At 42.9% G+C, this 16,366-nt stretch overlaps 1 protein-coding gene across 3 annotated transcripts in view; it reads left to right on the plus strand.

The window, feature by feature from the left end:
* The first annotated feature begins 904 nt into the window (after positions 1-904).
* Positions 905-16,366, plus strand: part of LOC143283910 (lysosome membrane protein 2-like) — a 179,327-nt gene continuing 163,865 nt past the window's right edge. The window contains exon 1 of one of the 3 annotated variants that reach the window (XM_076590324.1): positions 905-1,165. In XM_076590324.1, the coding sequence (XP_076446439.1) occupies positions 1,040-1,165 (126 nt within the window). In that variant the 5' untranslated portion in view covers positions 905-1,039. The remainder of the gene's footprint in view (positions 1,166-16,366) is intronic. The other 2 variants (XM_076590326.1, XM_076590325.1) reach the window with 2 other exon arrangements.

Consider the following 16,366-nt stretch of genomic DNA (forward strand, 5'->3'; position numbering starts at 1 on the left):
TTTCAGAAATTTTAAACTCCAGTCCAGTTGGTATCCTCCTTTGATGTATTATATTTAATACTGTTATTTATATTTACATTGTTGTAGGTTAATACTTGTTGATATGGATATACATATTCTCCTTCCCATGACAACTCATTCAATACACACCACAACCTCTTTAGACTTTTTCTTATTATATACTTTTCCTCTGATACATAACATGAACTTTAAATTTTTTTTTAATTATTTATTTATTTTTTTACACTAATATTCACATGCATTCCCTTTCCTTTATACACTACTTTACTCATTTCCGTCTAAAAACACTTATAGTGAATAGACGTTAAACTGAAGAAAACACACACACACACACACTCAGGCTCTCGAACCGGCTGTCGTCGGCGTGCGCGCAGCGGTGTCCGGCTTTTCAAGTTGACAAAGGCAAAGATAAAGTAGAAGACGAATATGTTTTTTATCTTGTAAAACGTTTTTACTGGCAGTTCGAACGAGTCACGATCAGTTTTACATAATTTGTTCAACATCATAATTTAACTATAATTTCATATCTTTTAATGTAGGCCAACGTGATATGTTTAGATCGGTTAAACAGAAAAGAAAATATTTACCTGCCATTTGACATTTTATGATTTTTTAGAGTAGAGGCATAACTGATTCCAAATATGTGTTTCTTAATATAATGTTATTTTATAAACACTGTGTGGTGGGGTGGGGGGGAGACCGCTGATTTGTGTTGTGAGTGGAAATGAAGTGTCACGGTGTGTGTGTCTGTGTGTACTGGACTCGGCTATGGGCTGAGATATTGTGTTGGGTGAGTGACGAGCCTAAGGATGCACAATTAGTTTCCAAATGGATGAATAATATTGAATGAACACAAACGCAATTGTATCACTGAGAGTTCATGCCCCTGTCACTGATTCTTGGTTTGTGCGCACTTGGCAGTGTTGACTTTGGACTGCATGATTGCCTGGTGTTGACAAGTAGGCTAGCAAAAGCCAAAGGAAACGAGTTAGAACTGGAAGGCCCCTTTTCAACAAAAATGGTCAATTGCACGAAAGGCCGATGCTGCAAATGGGGTTTCTGTATTACAGGTTTGGTTTTGTTGGTGACGGGATGTGTCCTCATCAAAGTTTTCGACACCCTAATTCACGATAAAGTCGATGATGTGAGTATTTCGTTATTTGTAAGAGTATTTCGTTATTTGTAATCTTTATATATATATATATATATTCTAAATCTAAGACTGTGTAAATGGTAATGTCCGGTAATCACTGTAATGACCAATTTTAGTGGAGACAGCACTTCACCTAGTAAAGTCCTAATTTAGCGTCCAAAGTTCAGGGACCAAAGTTACCTATTTTACTATTTCATGGTCAATTTTTGTGCATAGATGAAAAGCTTTGTTATTATCATTAGTCATTCATTTATTCATTGTGCCCATCGCTCCCGGTGGAGCATAGGCCATCGACGACCCCTCGCCATCGCACTGTTCTGGGCTGTTCTGGCCATATTCCAGTCCACTTGGTCCATTGCTGCTTCAGCTCTGCCTCGGTATCTCACCTCCAGCTGTTGCGAGGCCGGCCTCTCTTCCTCTTTCTCTGCGGGTGCCAGTTCAGGGCTTGGCGTGTGATGCTGGACGCTGGCTTCCTCAGGGTGTGTCCGATTCAGCCCCACTTCCTCGGCAGTATCTGTTTGGCCACTGGTTCCTGTCCCGCTCGCTCCCACAGATCTTCGTTTCGGATATTATCATCAGTAGATGATGTAATTCATTGGTTTTTTACTCTATTTTGAACATTATTTTACGAAAATAGGATGCACATTCTTCATTTTATGCGTTCATGGGCTGCAACTCCCACGTTCACTTGCGAGTGGACATTTATACCCCGCCATGTAGGCAGCCATACTCCGTTTTATTCAGTCACTAAATTATCGTGCAGCCTTCTTGCTCTTTTCGTTGTCCTGCAATACATGAAAATGTAAACAAAAACAAAAAACAGTGGCTTGAGACTGTAGGTGTCGGATCGGGTTCATGTTATGGGTAGTAGACTATTTCTTGATTGGAAGGATCGACTACACTCAGCATGTCATTTATCATATCCCTCTTGCAACACTGCGAAAATTTTCATTTGAATAGGTGCAATGATTCAAGCCCAAAAACATGACCTTTCTAATCAAGATTTGGCACAATATCACGTGAAATAACCCATGACCGGCGCAACAATCTGAGTGGTTAAAGTATTGGACTTCCAGTCTGAGGGTCCAGATCAAATCTTGGTAACGGCACATGGTGGGTAAAGGGTGGAGATTTTTTCCGATCTCCCAGGTCAACATAGACCTGCTAGTGCCTGAACCTTCTTTGCTATACGCATGCAGAATATCAAATACTCACGTTAAATATGGTTAAGACGCTCAGCTGCCAATAGAGAGAGTCTGTGAGGGTGTGGGTTTGAATCCTGCTCTCACCCTTTCTCCCAAGTTTTACTGGGAAATCAAACTGAGCGTCTTGTCTTTCAGATGAGACGATAAACCAAGGTCCTGTGTGCAGCACACACTTTGCGCATGAAAAGAGAACCCATGGCAACAAAAGTGGTGTCCTATGGCAAAATTATGTAAAAAGAAATCCACTATGATAGGTACATGAAGCATGCACTCAAGGCCTGACAAGCACGTTGGGTTATGCTACTCTTAGGCATCTGCCTAGCAGGTGTGGTGTAGCGTATATGGATTTGTCCGAATGCAGTGACGCCTTCTTGAGAAATTGAAATTGAAGCTGAAACTCATTGTTGCCAAGAATGTTTGTATAGCCATTTGTAGTGCTCAAGATATTCAAGTGTCACTTCAAGTTATGATTTATAAAATCGAGATTCGACATGATATTGAAACCCTGGAGAGCTGAAGATGGCCACTGCTTGTTTGGGGGATGGGAGCGAATGGCACAACCCATTGTCAGCTTCAACATTGTAGAAGTATGGCATGCTGCTTTTCATGTTTTTCTCTTTGTTCTGAAATTAGTTAGTAGTGTAGACTGTCAGTGAATGTAATGCATTTTCATGAGAATGGTATCATTTTGCATTGGAGTGAGAAGCATTAGAGGAATGGATAAGAGCTACTGTGCGGAGTAACAGTGACTCCATTATTTTATTTTATTTTTTTCGTCTGTCACAAGCACAACCAGCAACGTGACCCTTATTTAACTAAAAGAAAACATGGAAAGCATTTGTGCTAAGGTCCCAAATTTTATCACAGCATTAAGAAAAAACAAATTATGTGTTTGTGCATGTTTATGTGTGTGATTGTTTTATGATGGTTAGAGACTGATAATAGGGAATAGTTCATTGGAGATAAGATTCTTGGAATTGACAGGACAGCATCATTGCAGAGAACTGTGTTGAAGGGAATTAATCTATAGTGATTTAGATATGATTCTTGTATGGGATAGAGCAGCAACATTGTAAAGAACTGTTTTGAAGATAGTGAATGTGGTTTAGATGTGTTTCTTGTTCGGGGAAGGGTGGCATCATTACAAAGAGCTGCTTTCAAATTAAAGAGAGCGAATGTGGTTTAGGTATGATTCTTGTATGTGATAGGGTTGGCATCAGACAAAGAAATGTTGAGAGGATAAAGAAACAAAATGAAACGAAAATGTTTTATCTGACTTTGGCCACGGACCACACTTCAAAACCGGGGGACTGTGGGAGGGGCCTTATAATACTTGGTTTGCATCACTCTGTGCACGGGAGGGGTAGTACCTCTAGAGGGAGGGCTTGTCACGCTCTTCCGGGAGTGGTTCATCCTCTGTTGGCCCCCACCGGCACCCAGCTGTCACCTATGGGTCCTAGAAGCTGCTAGCATGTGGCAGTGCCCAACCCCCGGGCAACAGCTTTGACAGGTTGGCTAAACTGGGTGAGGGTAGCCGACGGGTCTCAAACCCTCAGTGAGTTAAGGCTTGTCTACCCAAGCATGTGAAGACTGGATCTGGTGGACTCTGCGGAAGAAACCTTCATGGTTCAACGGAGAGGAAGGCGCTTGCAGCAGAGCACTGTGGAGTGCTGAGGGCAGGATGAGGCACATAGGACATCCTGGTCATCCACTGCATCCATTTCCATCTCCAGTCGTCTTGACCTCCTCTTGCCACTGGATACAGACGGTCTCAGACAAGAGAGTGAGGTCAACGGTGCGCAACTCCTCCTCACTATAAACAAAGTCATTGCGCAAGTCATCAGTCATCCTTCATCCCATACCGTCATTTTCCCCAAGCCCTGTGGCGACAGGCGAGCGACAAAGCGACAGGTGTGGGTACACTGGCAGTCGTAGCCGCGGACCTGCACACAGGCTGCTCAGGCCATAGGGGCGTTTTTCACCGACTGGAGCAGCGGTGGAGATCGGCAGCCTCCTGAGCGACTGAGCAGCCCCCTTCAGGACAGCACTGCTTACCTCCATGGCATGAGGAAGGGGCTAGAAAAGGTTCCCTAAACATTGCCTGCTCCACACCACCCTAGTGAGCATACCGCAGCTGACGGGGACCCTACTCAAGCGGTCGAAAGGAAAGAAAGAAGAAAACAAGGAGCACCCCATTGACCATTGGAACGTGCGTATGCTTCTGGACAGAGGCGACTCAGCCAGACCACAGAGACGCACAGCACTCATTGCGAGTGAATTAGCCAGGTACAACATCGACATCGCCTTAAGTGAGATCAGACTGGCAGAAGAAGGCGAACTCTGTGAGCGAGGTGCAGGCTGCACCTTCTTTTGGAGTGGTCGCGGACCTGAAGAGAGACGTGAGGCTGGAGTTGGCTTTGCAGTGAAGACAGCCCTTGTTGGCAAGCTGGCTGGCCCCCCGAAAGGAGTGAATGATCGCCTGATGACGATGAAACTCCCTATATGCAACGGGAAGAAGTTTACCACCATTGTCAGTGCCTACGCACCCACCATGACAACCCAGATGAGATCAAGGACAAGTTCTGTGAGGACCTGAACGCTGTCATCACCACTGTTCCCAACACAGACAAGCTCATCATTCTTGGTGACTTTAACGCGAGAGTTGGTTGTGACAGCACATCCTGGGAAAGTGTGATTGGGAAGCATGGGGTTGGTAACTGTAACAGCAATGGCCAGCTACTTCTCCAGACATGTGCCGAGCACGACCTTCGTATCACCCATCTTCTGCCTCCTTACCCGTAACAGGACGTCATGGATGCATCCTCACTCTGGGCATTGGCATCTCATCGACTTTGTCATCGTCAGGAGGAGGGACAGGCAGGACGTACGAGTCACGAGGGCCATGTGCGGCGCCGAGTGCTGGACAGACCACCGCCTTATCGTCTCCAAGCTCAACCTCCACATCCAGCCCAAGAGACGGCCTCAGGGCATGAAAGCACTCAAACGCCTGAATGTCAACAAGCTGGAGCTAGGCAACATCAAGCAGAGCTTTGCTGACACCCTGGAGGAACGCCTTGAGTCCACTGTGCTGGACAACCAGAATGTGGAGGCAGCATGGGGCGCACTGCATGAGACGGTGTACAACACTGCCATGGAGTGCCTGGGGCCTTCTGTCAGGAAGCACAAAGACTGGTTTGATGAGAACTGCATTGAGATCAAGCAGCTGCTAGAAGACAAACGCCAAGCCTACAGAGCCCACATTGAAGATCCCAAGTCACAGTCAAAGAAAGACATACTGAAGAGCGCACGCAGCACCATCCAGCTGAAGCTGCAGCAGATGCAGGATTCCTGGTTGAGCAACAAAGCTGATTAGATCCAGGGCTTTGCAGACAGGAACGACATGAAGAACTTCTATAACAGCCTGAAAGAAGTTTACGGTCCCACCACCTCCGGATCTGCTCCACTCCTCAGTGCTGATGGTTCTACCCTGATCACTGACAAGGACGGGATACTTGAGAGATGGGCTGAACACTTTGACAGCGTACTGAACCGCCCTTCCACCATCAATGATGAAGCCATCGACCGACTCCCACAGGTGACAGTCATTGAGTTGTTGGATGCCATTCCAACTTTGGAGGAGACCCAGAAAGCTATCCGTCTGCTATCCAATGGCAAAGCACCTGGCTCAGACTCCATTCCAGCTGAGGTCTACAAAGAAGGTGGTATGGCGCTGACTGAGAAGCTTCATCAGCTGTTCCAGCTCATCTGGCAGCATGAGGCAGTTCCTTAGGATTTCAAAGACGCTTTCATCATACACCTGTACAAGCGCAAAGGAAATCGTCAGGCCTGTGACAACCATCGTGGAATATCCCTGCTGTCCGTAGCAGGCAAAACTCTGGCCAGAGTGCTACTCAATCGTCTCATAGCACACCTTGAGCAAGGTCTCCTACCAGAGAGCCAGTGTGGCTTCCGGAAAGAACACGGGACTATCGACATGGTGTTTGCTGCCAGGCAGCTCCAGGAGAAGTGTCAGGAACAGAACGCCGACCTTTACTCCACGTATGTCGATCTGACCAAGGCCTTCGATACTGTTAGCAGAGATGGCCTTTGGAGAATCATGGCAAAGTACGGGTGTCCCAGAAAGTTCATCACCATCATACGGCAGCTACATGATGGGATGCTGGCCCGAGTCCAAGACAACGGAGAGACTTCAGAACCATTCCCTGTCTCCAACGGAGTCAAGCAAGGGTGTGTTCTTGCCCCCACCCTGTTCAGTCTCATGTTTTCAGCCATGCTGACAGATGCCTTCAGAGACCCTGACGTAGGCATTGGCATCAGGTACCGCACAGATGGCTCACTCTTTAACCTCAGGAGGCTTCAAGCAAAAACCAAGGTGAGGACAAACACCGTCATAGACTTCCTGTTTGCTGATGACTGCGCTCTCAACGCTGCCTCCTAAGCTGACATGCAACACAGTGTCGACAAGTTCTCTGCTGCCTATGACAACTTTGGCCTCACAATCAGCACAAAGAAGACTGAAGTGATGCACCAGCCAGCTCCAGGAAAGCATTACGTTGAACCAAACATCTTCATCAACGGGCAACGACTGAGCGCAGTGGACAAGTTCACATACCTGGGCAGTATACTCTCTCGCACAGTTGTCATTGATGACGAGGTGAATGCCAGACTCGCCAAAGCCAGCGCTGCCTTCGGCAGACTCCATGAGAATGTTTGGAACAGGAGAGGCGTCACTCGACGAAGCTCAAAGTATACAAGGCCATAGTTCTCACCACACTGCTCTGTGGATGTGAATCATGGACGGTCTACAAACGCCACGCCAAAAAGCTGAACCACTTCCACACCACCAGCCTCAGAAAACTTCTCGGCATAAAGTGGCAAGAGAAGATCCCTGACACAGAGGTGCTCACTCGTGCAAACTTGCCCAGCATCTACACCATCTTGATGCAGGCCCAGCTGCACTGGGCAGGCCATGTAGTTCGCATGCCAGACCACCGGCTCCCCAAGAAACTGCTGTACGGCGAACTCCAACATGGCAAGCGCTCCCATGGAGGCCAAAAGAAGCGCTTCAAAGACACTCTGAAAGCTTCTCTGAAGGCCTTCAACATCAGCCATGACATATGGGAGCTGAATGCAATGGACAGACCAAAGTGGCGTTCAGCTGTCCACAAAGGCGCCAAATCCTGTGAGGCCAACAGAATCGCTGCAGCAGAGCAACGCAGACAGGCCAGGAAAAGCAGTGCAAGGAAGTCCCCAACAGCCGCCACGATCCCCTGTCCACACTGCGTCAGAACCTTCCGGGCGCGGATTGGCCTGACCAGTCATCTGCGCACCCACAGAGCCCAACCCACCCACCCCCAGGATGACTAGATGTTCCTCGTTGATCCCAACAGACGAACCACACATATTCATTTATTATTTTTGCTTTGTTTTACTATAAGTTTTTTCTCTCTTTCTCAGTTTTTGCTGTTAATTGTGCATTTTATTAGGCAATGTAGGGTGTAAGGGTGATATCAAATGGAGATTTGAATATTCTTCTATTGATCATTTATTCCTGCTTGCCTTTCATTTTTTCTTTTAATCTACCTCCAATTTCCAAATGATGTGGGGATATGTAGTGTTGGGGAGGGGGTGTAAGGGAAAATAGAAGAAGGAAACTTTTTTTCCTGAACGCTGAACGGGAGGGGGAATTTTTTCTTGTTTCTTGTAAACTTAAACAATGTGTACAAGAGATGTGGTGGAGGTGGAAAAAGAAGAGAGAAGAGAAAAAAAAAGGTGTGGGGGAGAGGGGATGGGGGAGGCAGATGGATGGCCTTTCACCTTGATTTTCTACTTAAGTGTGAGGGCACGTGCATGTGTGTGTGTATGTGTGTGTGTGTGTGTGTGCGGACGTGTGCCTGATTGGTGTGGCACACCTTGCAATATGATTTTTGCTTTGATCATTGTTGCGCATGGGTGTAATTTTACCATGCTTTATTTGCATTGATGAGCTCCTTGATGTATTTGGGAACACTGACAAATACACACTCATTGATAGTCAGATGGACAGACAGACTGACATAGAGACAGACAGACATACTTCCTCAGTCAACAACAATTTAGTGATATTTCTAAAGCAGAATTGATGGTGAAAAAGCGAGAATTTGTGGGGAAAGTAGAGAAAAAAAAAAAAAATAAAAAAAAAAAAAAAAAAGAGGAAGAAAAGGAAAAGGAAAGAAGAAAAGAACCATCCCGTATGAAGAGTATGAGATGTTACAATGATTTGTTTATTTCCTAGATGATGTGGGGGGAAGGAAGAGGAGAGGAGGAAAAAGGTGGAAAGGAAGGGAAAAGTGAAAAGGGAGTACTAAACAAACTAAACAAAGTCAGGCAAAAAAATGAAAATGTATACATGATTAACTCACTCCGGACGAATAGTTCTCTCCCCTGCTTTTCCCAAAAGACAACCCATTTGTTAGGGTTAGGAAAAAAAAATCACAAAAAATACAAAACATAAAGTAACTGAATGAAACTCACTGTACTTGACCTACTCACCCCTCTCCTCACGTCGTGTGAACCCCCACCCCCCTCCCCCTTCACTGCTGTCAGAAGCAGAGTCACTAACAGTGCCTACTTGCTGGTAGCTTTCTTCACTGCAGATACTTTATTCAATGTCTTCATCATCCTCATCAATGTCGAAACCTTCAGTTTGAAGCATTCAGTCACTTCAGCTGTGGTAAAAGCCGCTGTTGTGATCTAGTTTGCTCCAAAAATTTCCACTTGTATCGCCTGCAACGTCATTTTTGATACATATGCAGATTAGCTTGTTGTGTGGGGTCCTGAACTTACTGGCTCGCTTTGGAGTGTGTTGTTACGAAATCTCATGAATAAACTTTCCATTTGACACGTTCACAATGCCCGGTGTAGCTGCGATTGTTATGCTACCCCATGAGAAAAATGTGGAAAAAATTTTAATTGTCGAAACTGCTATAGCACTCCATCGTCCGGAATGAGTTAAGATGTTTCACATTGTATGAAAAATGCCTACTATATTAAGGAAACAAGCAAAATCAGCATGTATATATATATATATATATATATATATATATATATGTGTGTGTGTGTGTGTGTGTGTGTGTGTGTGTGTGTGTGTGTGTGTGTTGTGTAGACATGTCCTGGTTGGGATGCTCAGCTTGAAATAATGTTTTTTTTTGCTTTAGTCATCTTTTTTGTGCGTGGGTGTAATATGACCATGCTTTATGTTTATTGCCTGAAATTGTATGAGTTTTTCTTTGGTCAATTTTGTGTGTGGGTGTAATTTCGCCATGCTTTGTGTTTACTGCTTGAAATTTTAAGAGTTTTGCCATGGTCAGTTTTCTGTGTGGGTGTGGTTTTGCCATGCTATGTGTTTTTGATTGTGTGCCATGATGAATTTGGAAAAAGGAAAGGGATTGAGGGTGGGGGGAAGTGAGGGTAGATGTATGTACACATTGACACATGGTCGGATGGACAGACAGATGGACATGCTGACATCGCGCAGCATCAACAACACAACCAACACTGCATGCATGATCACACATGTGCCCGCGTGCGCTCATTTGTGTGCTTGCATACGCATGCACAGATGCATGGGCATGCGCAGGAAGACTACAGGTTTCATGGTCAAATTGTAAAGTGCTTTTGCAGGTAAAACTGGTTACAATGAACTGTTTTCATGTTGTACAGTGTCATTCTGAAACCTCTCTTTGCTCATGTCCCTTCCTAACTCTACTCTCTTTGCTCATGTCCCTTGCTAACCCTACCCCTCACACACCAGTTTCGAAATTTGACGTGTTTTTACTTGGATTGCATGCATGCAGATCATGGATATGTATTTGTATTTGTGTTTGTATTTGTATTTCTTTTTTTATCACATCAGATTTCTCTGTGTGAAATTTGGGCTGCTCTCTCTAGGGAGATCGCGTCGCTACACTACAGCGCCACCCATTTTTTTGTATTTTTTCCTGCGTGTAGTTTTATATGTTTTTTCCTATCGAAGTGGATTTTTCTACAGAATTTTGCCAGGAACAACCCTTTTGTTGCCGTGGGTTCTTTTACATGCGCTAAATGCATGCTGCACACGGGACCTCGGTTTATCGTCTCATCCGAATGACTAGCGTCCAGACCACCACTCAAGGTCTAGTGGAGGGGGAGAAAATATCGGCGGCTGAACAGTGATTCGAACCAGCGCACTCAGATTCTCTCGCTTCCAAGGCGGACGCGTTACCTCTAGGCCATCACTCCACTATAGTGAGTGATGTAAAAATAAAAAAGGAAACAACATGATATGTGTGTGATTCGAGTGCCCTGGACAAAAGTTGTTTATTCACCCTTACCTACCACCCACCCCTTATCAGTATGATGACAATTTCACTCCCCCATCCCCGTTGGGATGCCAGGGGCCCTTTTAGTATAAATAGTATCCCTACCTTCTAGAAATTATGTGCTAAAAATTTCCCTTTTCTTTCGCTCTCTTTGTTTCTGGTTTTCCGTTTCTCATTCCTTTCTGTCGTCTCTTCTTTTCTTATACTCGGCTTTGCTGGTCCATTCACCTGCACTTTTTCTAGAAAGCCTTGAATATTTATATTCAAGTGATGTAAGTCATGGCTCAATGTGCGTAAGCAATTCTACGATTCCGCAAAGTGTAAAGTTGCTGCTCTACTTGACACAGCAAAGACCGCGTTCTATTCATCACTGGTGTCCAGTTCACGCATGTGCAAGTAGTTGTTTCAGAACATGTCGTCCCTTCTTGGCAAGATCAAACTAGTTTTGCTACCATCTGTCACAGATCTAAAGCTCCTTCTGAACATATTTGCAGACTTCTTCTGTAACAAACAGTTTCCACTCAGCCTCACAGTCACACAACATGTCTCCACCTTTCTCTGAGTTTGATTCTGTTACTGAAGACTGTGAGAAAAATTATTTTGCAACCAGCCGCTGTGGCAAAGTGGTTAGTGTTACGGATTGACGGCTGGGAGGACATGGGTTCGAATCCCAGTGGAGGTGGGTTTTTCGGCCCATGGCCGGCTCCTACCCAAAGTTGAGTGTGCTATAGGCTGAAATGGGAAGACTGGACCACACAGTCGAGTGTCATCCACTTCACGGATGTGTCTTTGGGTGTGTTGCTCTAATTACCTGACCAACACTGCAAGTGTCTGTGTCTGTGCCCACCAGGTTTCTGTTCCAACACTTAGATCCTCTTCTGTCTGCCATTACTCATATTATGAACAAATCTCTCATTTCTGGTGTCTTTCCTCCTGAATTTGAAACAGCCATAATGAAACCTCAACTGAAGAAAACAAACCTGAACCCTTACAGACCTATCTCTGACTTGCCATACCTCTCCAAACTTCTTGAATGACTCGTGCTCCATTAACTTTTCTCTCATGTAACCTCTCACTCAATACTCAGCGATCACCGGTCTGCTTGTAGGCCTGGGCACTGCACATCGACCGTTCTTCTACGCATTGTAAATGATCTGTTGAATTCTCTAGACCAAGACAAAATTTTTGTTCTTCAAGTTCTACTTTTGGACCTTTCTGCAGCCTTCGATACGATAGATCACGACATTCTTCTTTCACATTTAAATCAAACTTTTGGAATTACAAGCTCTGCCCTCAACTGGTGCTGATCTTATCTCTCTGACAGAAAGCAAATTGTTCTTGGAATCAGAAATTGATCTTCTAAATCCACTCTTAATTTTGGCATTCCCCAAGGCTCTGTGCTGGGCCGAGTGCCTTTCATACTCTACACCACTCTACTCACACAACTCATTGACACTTATTCCATCCATTATGAAATATGTGCTGATGATACACAACTTAAACATTCTGATTCCACTCCAAATATGAACATCCTATTCAAACTCTCCAAGACTGTCACAGATCTGAAAAATTGGATGACAGAAAACAAACTGAAACTAATCAATGATAAGACTGAAACTCTCAGACTCCTTCCACCAACAGTAGATGCCACTTCCCTGCCCTCCACTTTCGGTCTTGTTAACTCTTCTTTCTCATTCTCTGATCATGTCTGTGACCTTGGCTTTTTCCTCGATAAAGATCTTTCTATGCAGTATCACATCAGTAAAACCTGTCAAGAAGCCTACTTTGAACTACCACTTTGAGCTCCATACGACAATACCTCACACTCGCAACCAAAACACTAGTTAGTTCATGCATTCTCTCTAGATTAGACTGTTGCAACTCTCTTTTCATCGGTTGTCTGTAAACACTCCTCACACCACTACAGCAGGTACAAAACTCCACCGCCAAACTGATTTTTAAAGCAAAAAAGATCCACACACACTGCACACCCCATATAAAAGAGTTCCACTGGTCACCCATAGAGCAAAGAATCAAATACAAAGCTGCCTGTCTTTGCTACCATGTCACATCTGGAACTGCACCTCACCTAATACCTCTCTGACATTTTTCAAATCTGTGCACCCTCCCGTTCTCTTTGTTCTGCTGCTGATGATAGAACCTTACACACCCCAAAATACAAAAGAGAACAGCATGGTGATCGAGCCTTTTCATCATCTGCTGTTCAAATATGGAACTCTTTGCCTCACCACGTCAGTCACAGCCACTCACTGCCTTCGTTTAAATCTAACCTCAGGACTTTCCTCTTCCAGCAGCATTTCCTCTAGACCCTCTCTCATACATGAAAGTAGTTGATTGTGTAGGTATATTTGTAATACTGCATTGTGTGTGCGTCGAATGTGTACGTGTATGCATATGTATGGATGGATGGACGCATACAAGCATGTGTGTATGTATGTATGTATGTATTGTACGTACAAGTTTGTATGGGCATTGATGTTTATTTTGCATGATTGGGAGTTGAGGACTGAGTGTGCTTCGTATGCATGTGTGTGTGTGGATCGTAAAGCGCTTTGTGCAATGAGGAAAGCACTTATAAATGTCCGGTTATTATTAGTATTAATATTATTATTTTTGTTTTATTTTGTTTTATTTGGTGATTTCTGGATTTGATGGTTTGGCAGTCTTAATTTTTCTTTTTTGCATGTTAGATGTGTGATGCGCCCCTTTGGAATTATTGCTGTTGTATATATGTCATGGTATATGATTTTGTGTATATGTTTAAAATAAGGTACATATCATGTTAGCTTCTGTACATCATCAACAAAATGGTCAAATTCAGATTGTCCCAGTTTCTGTGTGTATGAGTGTGATTGTACCTAGGAGGTTTGCTGGTTATTCTGCTCATTTTGTCTCATTTGTTATTCAGTTTCATATGTTCACTTTAAAAAGAAGGCTTCTTGAAATAATATTATCTTTTTTGTTGGCTCGGCTAGAGAAATGGACGGGTTGCTATCATTTCAACAATGTATTATTTATATTATGCAAGATGGATAGCTCCATAACAATTGTCACAGTCAATTGTCAAGGCTTGAAGACTAGTCAAAAAAGAAGAGATGTATTTCATCACTTGAGGAACAAAAAATGCTCAATTTATTTCTTTCAAGCTCACTTTGAGAAAAATATCGAAAGTTACATTATTTCAGAATGGGTTTGTCAAGCTTATTTCTCAAGCCATGCATCAAATGCAAAAGGGGGTGCTGTACTTTTAACAACAATTTTGAGTTTAAGGTAAAAAAACAAAAAAAACAACAAGAGAGGCAAGGCCTTCAAGACTCACTTGTGATACACTTAAAAAAAAAAAAAAAAAATCCAAGCTTTTTATGTATTGAGTATAATTTCAAAATGTAATGTTTAAGATGAGAAAGATCAGTTTAAAGCAAATTAATTCCCCTAGCATAATTACAGAGTAATTTCCCTTTTTTACTATCTGCACCAAAACGTTTGCAAAATAAATAAAACTTCCATGCTTAGCAAAATAAGTTCCTGTTTGAACAAAAAATGATAATAATGACTGCTCTTGTTGTTGGGTCAGAATATCAGATCAAAGTGCCAAGTTTAGAGAATACAAAAAATATAAATATAACAGTAAATGCAGTTTGCATATAATTAGGCTTCATTTTTTATTTTTTTGTGCCCATCCCAGAGGTGCAATATTGTTTTAAACAAGATGACTGGAAAGAACTGAATTTTCCCTATTTTTATGCCTAATTTGGTGTCAACTGACAAAGTATTTGCAGAGAAAATGTCAATGTTAAAGTTTACCACGGACACACACACACACACACACACACACACACACACACAGAGACAACCGAACACCGGGTTAAAACATAGACTCACTTTGTTTACACAATGTGATGAAATTCAACAAAATGACTGTTAATGTATATGGCCCTAATAGAGATAACCCAGAGTTTTATAATACTTTAAGTGAAAAAATTAAGATTTCAATGTTAGTGATACAATAATTGGTGGAGATTTTAATTTAGTATTAGATCCAGCGAGAGATTACTGTAATTACAAAAATGTTAACAATCCAAAAGCTGGAGAGATGGTAGAAAATATGATAAACGATTTAGAATTAAATGATATTTGGAGAGATTTAAACCAAGATTGTCACAGGTATACATGGAGAAGAACTAACCCATTTCTATAAGCTAAGCTGGATTTTTTTCTGTTCTTATTTCAGACAAGTAGTTTCTTTCGTTGAAGACACAGATATTGATTACGGGTGCAGGACTGACCATTCAATGACCTTGACGGCTGCTAAATTTAGAACCTGAATACTGGATTGGTCTGCCTTCGTCCCTGTCCCTTTGACTGACTGCGCAAATTTCAAATCCAGAGTAGGCTAAAGCAGATTTATTTTCTGAAACTTGCAAAACTGAGAGATTGTGTAGGTTTTTTTTGTTTCTTTTTAATATTATTTTTGATGTTAGGGCAACACAAAAAATGTACCTTTGCAAAACTTATAGCAGTGTTTGTGGCCTGCCGGTATTTTTTTTCTGTGATGAAAAATCAAATTGGAGCTGTCATTTTCCCATCAGAGCCGGAAAAGGAAAAGCTGAAGACACACTTCTTTTTACATAGGGTTTTTATCGGGTCTTTTACTGGACAATATTGTAAACATTCACTATCCAGAACAGTCAGCATAAGTCAGTGTTTCAGCATTACAGAATAAAGTTTAGTAATGACTGTTGTATTTTCCGTGTTCATCATAAGACATTAAACATTTGCACATGAATTTTAGTTTCCACACACACACATGCACAAACGCACCCATTATGGTGTCCTGAACCAAACCTGGACTGTGTATAAATATATGTATTAACTCATTCAACCCTGCGCCCGCCTGAGAGGCGTGTGCTGCTGATCGCCGTTCTCTGCCTGAGCCCGCCTGACAGGCAGGCAAAGAAACCAGTTTATTTAAACTGGTTCATCAGCTCATTACTATGCATTAAACTGCTGTGTAAGGGAAGTGACTCCAACTTAACTTCCTTCCTCATTTGAACACGAAGTTTCGGTCCAAAAATCAAATGATTAGTGTGATTTTTTTTTTATCTGTTTTTTTTCGCATTGATAAGGTAAAACGTCAAAGACTTACTGCGCATTAAGTGCTGAGTGAAATTATGATGGACTCTAGCAGCGAATTTGCCCCATATAGTGATGATCTGTCTTGTAATAATTCATCCAACATTTCTTGGGAATGTGAAGGAGATTAAATTAGCAACCGGTCTAGACAAAGTGGCAGACATTTCAATCAAGAAGATAGCCCACAACCTTCAACATCAACAGAAGCAGACATTTTACTATTGCTGTCTTAAATTTTAAGTTACAAGTAAACTAATGCATCCCTTGTCTTGAGACTTCAGAAACTTATGTCAAAATCATATTTCAGTCATTATGTGAAGTTCGGTAGCTATTGGTTGAGTGATTGCTGTAAATTTGTGCCTGAAGTGAAGCACCCCTTCCCGTTGAATGAGTTGATGCAGCCAGGCCAAAACATGCCAGGCAGGGAGGATTGCACAAACAGAAGACCTTAAAGGGCTGAAAGGGTTAATATA

The sequence above is a fragment of the Babylonia areolata genome, chromosome 7, assembly GCF_041734735.1.
Source record: "Babylonia areolata isolate BAREFJ2019XMU chromosome 7, ASM4173473v1, whole genome shotgun sequence".
NCBI lineage: Eukaryota > Metazoa > Mollusca > Gastropoda > Neogastropoda > Buccinidae > Babylonia > Babylonia areolata.